The sequence below is a fragment of the Entamoeba invadens genome (genome assembly GCF_000330505.1).
Source record: "Entamoeba invadens IP1 unplaced genomic scaffold scaff_1105074725335, whole genome shotgun sequence".
Taxonomy (NCBI): Eukaryota; Evosea; order Mastigamoebida; family Endamoebidae; genus Entamoeba; species Entamoeba invadens.
Window position 1 is genome coordinate 17,810 of NW_004440243.1, and position 2,162 is coordinate 19,971.

The following is a 2,162-nucleotide window of genomic DNA, read 5'->3' on the forward strand; positions in this document are numbered from 1 at the left end:
ACTTTTTTTGATCATATTTGAATGGTTCTGAAGCCTCAAAAAACAATACCATCAAAAAAAAGCATTATTTCCGATACATGTCAACAAGCTAATAAATTGTCTTCGAGAGAAGTACATAATTTATTATTGTGTGTGCTTTGGATAATCCAGATTTTGATAACAAGTTCGTGTGTATTTCTGAAAAAACAAATTGGACAGGCCTGAAAACGTCCGTTATATATTTTAGTCAATAAAAACCGTTTTTATGCTTTAGATGCGTTGACAGCTGGGTGTACACCAAGGGTGTCCTTGAAGATGTTTGTTTTAGAAAGCGTGATGGCTTGAAATAAAAAAGTTTGTTAGAATATTTTTTTGTTGTCGATAGACTTCTAAGAGATTTTATATTATTTTATTAAAATATATACAAAATGTTTTTGGTCTTTAGAAAGTATTGTTGTGGTTTAAAAATATTCGGATGACATTTTTAATAAATAATAGTAAAAACAATAATTTAAAATGTCTTTAAAAATTTATCGGAAAATAAAAATGCCTTCAATTAACAAAGATTTTTTTCCAAAAAATTTTTAACTCAAAGGTGAAAAACTTTCATTCGAAATCCATTCATGAAACCCAAGTATCAAACCCAACGAAAACCACCAGTATTCAAAGCGGCAGTTATGTGTAATGCCGACCGACTCAAAGGGAGGCTCGAGAATGAGCCCGAAATTTTTGCAAGATTCAAAGCCCTGGAAGAAGAAGTGAATAAACAACAATTTGTGAGAGAACAAGTGGAGATCATGCTGTCTGAGTTCTATGATCTCCCACTTACCCGCAAATGGTGGATTGAAGATTTTAATGTGTTCATGGGAGGAGGGAGAATCGCGGGGTCACAAATGAGAAAGATATTCAGTACTTTGAAAGAACAAGGTGGCATTCCTCTTTTGAATCTCGACGAGAGGAATGCTCTAAATACTTTCATATCAAAGTAACAAGAAGAGAAAAAGTTTGTAACTCTGAGGGAAGCAACTGAATTTGTTATGACCACGTTTGTGAAAAAGTTGACAGTCAAACAAATGTCAAGTGTTGTGAGGAAAATTGGTGGTCTAGATGTTAAAATGGCAGAAACAATGGAGAAAGGAAGGGCTGAACTGGACCCCGAAGACGTGAAAACGTACTTGAGAAAGATGAAAAGATGGTCACTGGCAAACACGCATCGTTGATTTATAATCTCGACGAAGTTGGTTTCGACCTCTTTGTCGATGGAAAGAAGAAGGCAGTATGTGTTGACACGTTGAGTGGTGAAGCGGTTTATACTACACTGGGAGAACGTGGAGATAGAATCACCCTTCTAGGGTGCATTTGCGCCGATGGGAAACCCACAAAACCAATGGTGATCACTTTTAGACTTCAACTTGATGGAAACGTGCTTATCAACATCAATTCTTCCGCGGTTGTTGTGACTCAAAAGGTTGGATTCATCAATTCTGAATTTTTCTTTGAATGGGTGGAAAAAATCCTCGTGCCTGATGTGAAAAGGAAAAGAAAGGAGTTAAAACTAAAACGAGAGAAAGCTATCTTAATAATGGACGGCTTTAAAACCCATTCAACCGTAAGAGTGCTTGATTTGTTAAAAAGGAATCGAATTGATGTTCTCTTTTTGGTTCCACACTCTTCACATATCTGTCAGCATTGTGACCTCTGTTTATTCTCTTCTTTGAAAGCGCACCTTGCTAAAGATGAACTGATCGACATCGAGATGGGGCTTCTTGGAACGAGCGAGTCTTTCTTCATTTCTTCAGACCTGTTTAGCGACCTCGTGAATAAGAGGCAGAATATGAGGCTTTTTGCGATGTCTAAAATCGAGAGGCGAATTGTGTGCATTGTCGACTCCTTCTTCGCAAAGGCGCGCCCGGAAATCATAAAAAGTTTTTTCGAACAAGCGGGCATTGTATTAACAAGAAAGGAGCACAAAGAAGGTTCATCTATTTGTGGATTCCAATCAGACTCGTTGGTACCGATCGCTAAATGCGACTTCACACATGCAAGAAGATTGAAGAAGTTTTTGGGAAACGACATCTTTGTAGAAGAATTTGCAGAGAAGGTTGGTTCGATTGAAAGAATTTCTTTGGAGACAAAAGACCAACGAAAGAAACGATTGTCCAAGAAGGACAAAGATGAGTAAT

The 2,162-nt window shown here is 37.2% G+C and overlaps 2 protein-coding genes across 2 annotated transcripts; both read left to right on the top strand.

Moving 5' to 3' along the window:
• Positions 1 to 602: 602 nt before the first annotated feature.
• EIN_530270 (hypothetical protein) lies at positions 603 to 968 on the top strand (the record flags this gene model as incomplete). Its single annotated transcript, XM_004255430.1, has 1 exon — positions 603 to 968. One exon carries the CDS (start codon positions 603 to 605, stop codon positions 966 to 968), a length of 366 nt encoding a protein of 121 aa, XP_004255478.1.
• A 203-nt stretch (positions 969 to 1,171) lies between these two features.
• EIN_530280 (hypothetical protein) lies at positions 1,172 to 2,161 on the top strand (the record flags this gene model as incomplete). The annotated part of the gene is made up of 1 exon (XM_004255431.1): positions 1,172 to 2,161. One exon carries the CDS (start codon positions 1,172 to 1,174, stop codon positions 2,159 to 2,161), a length of 990 nt encoding a protein of 329 aa, XP_004255479.1.
• Between the last annotated feature and the right edge of the window lies 1 nt (position 2,162).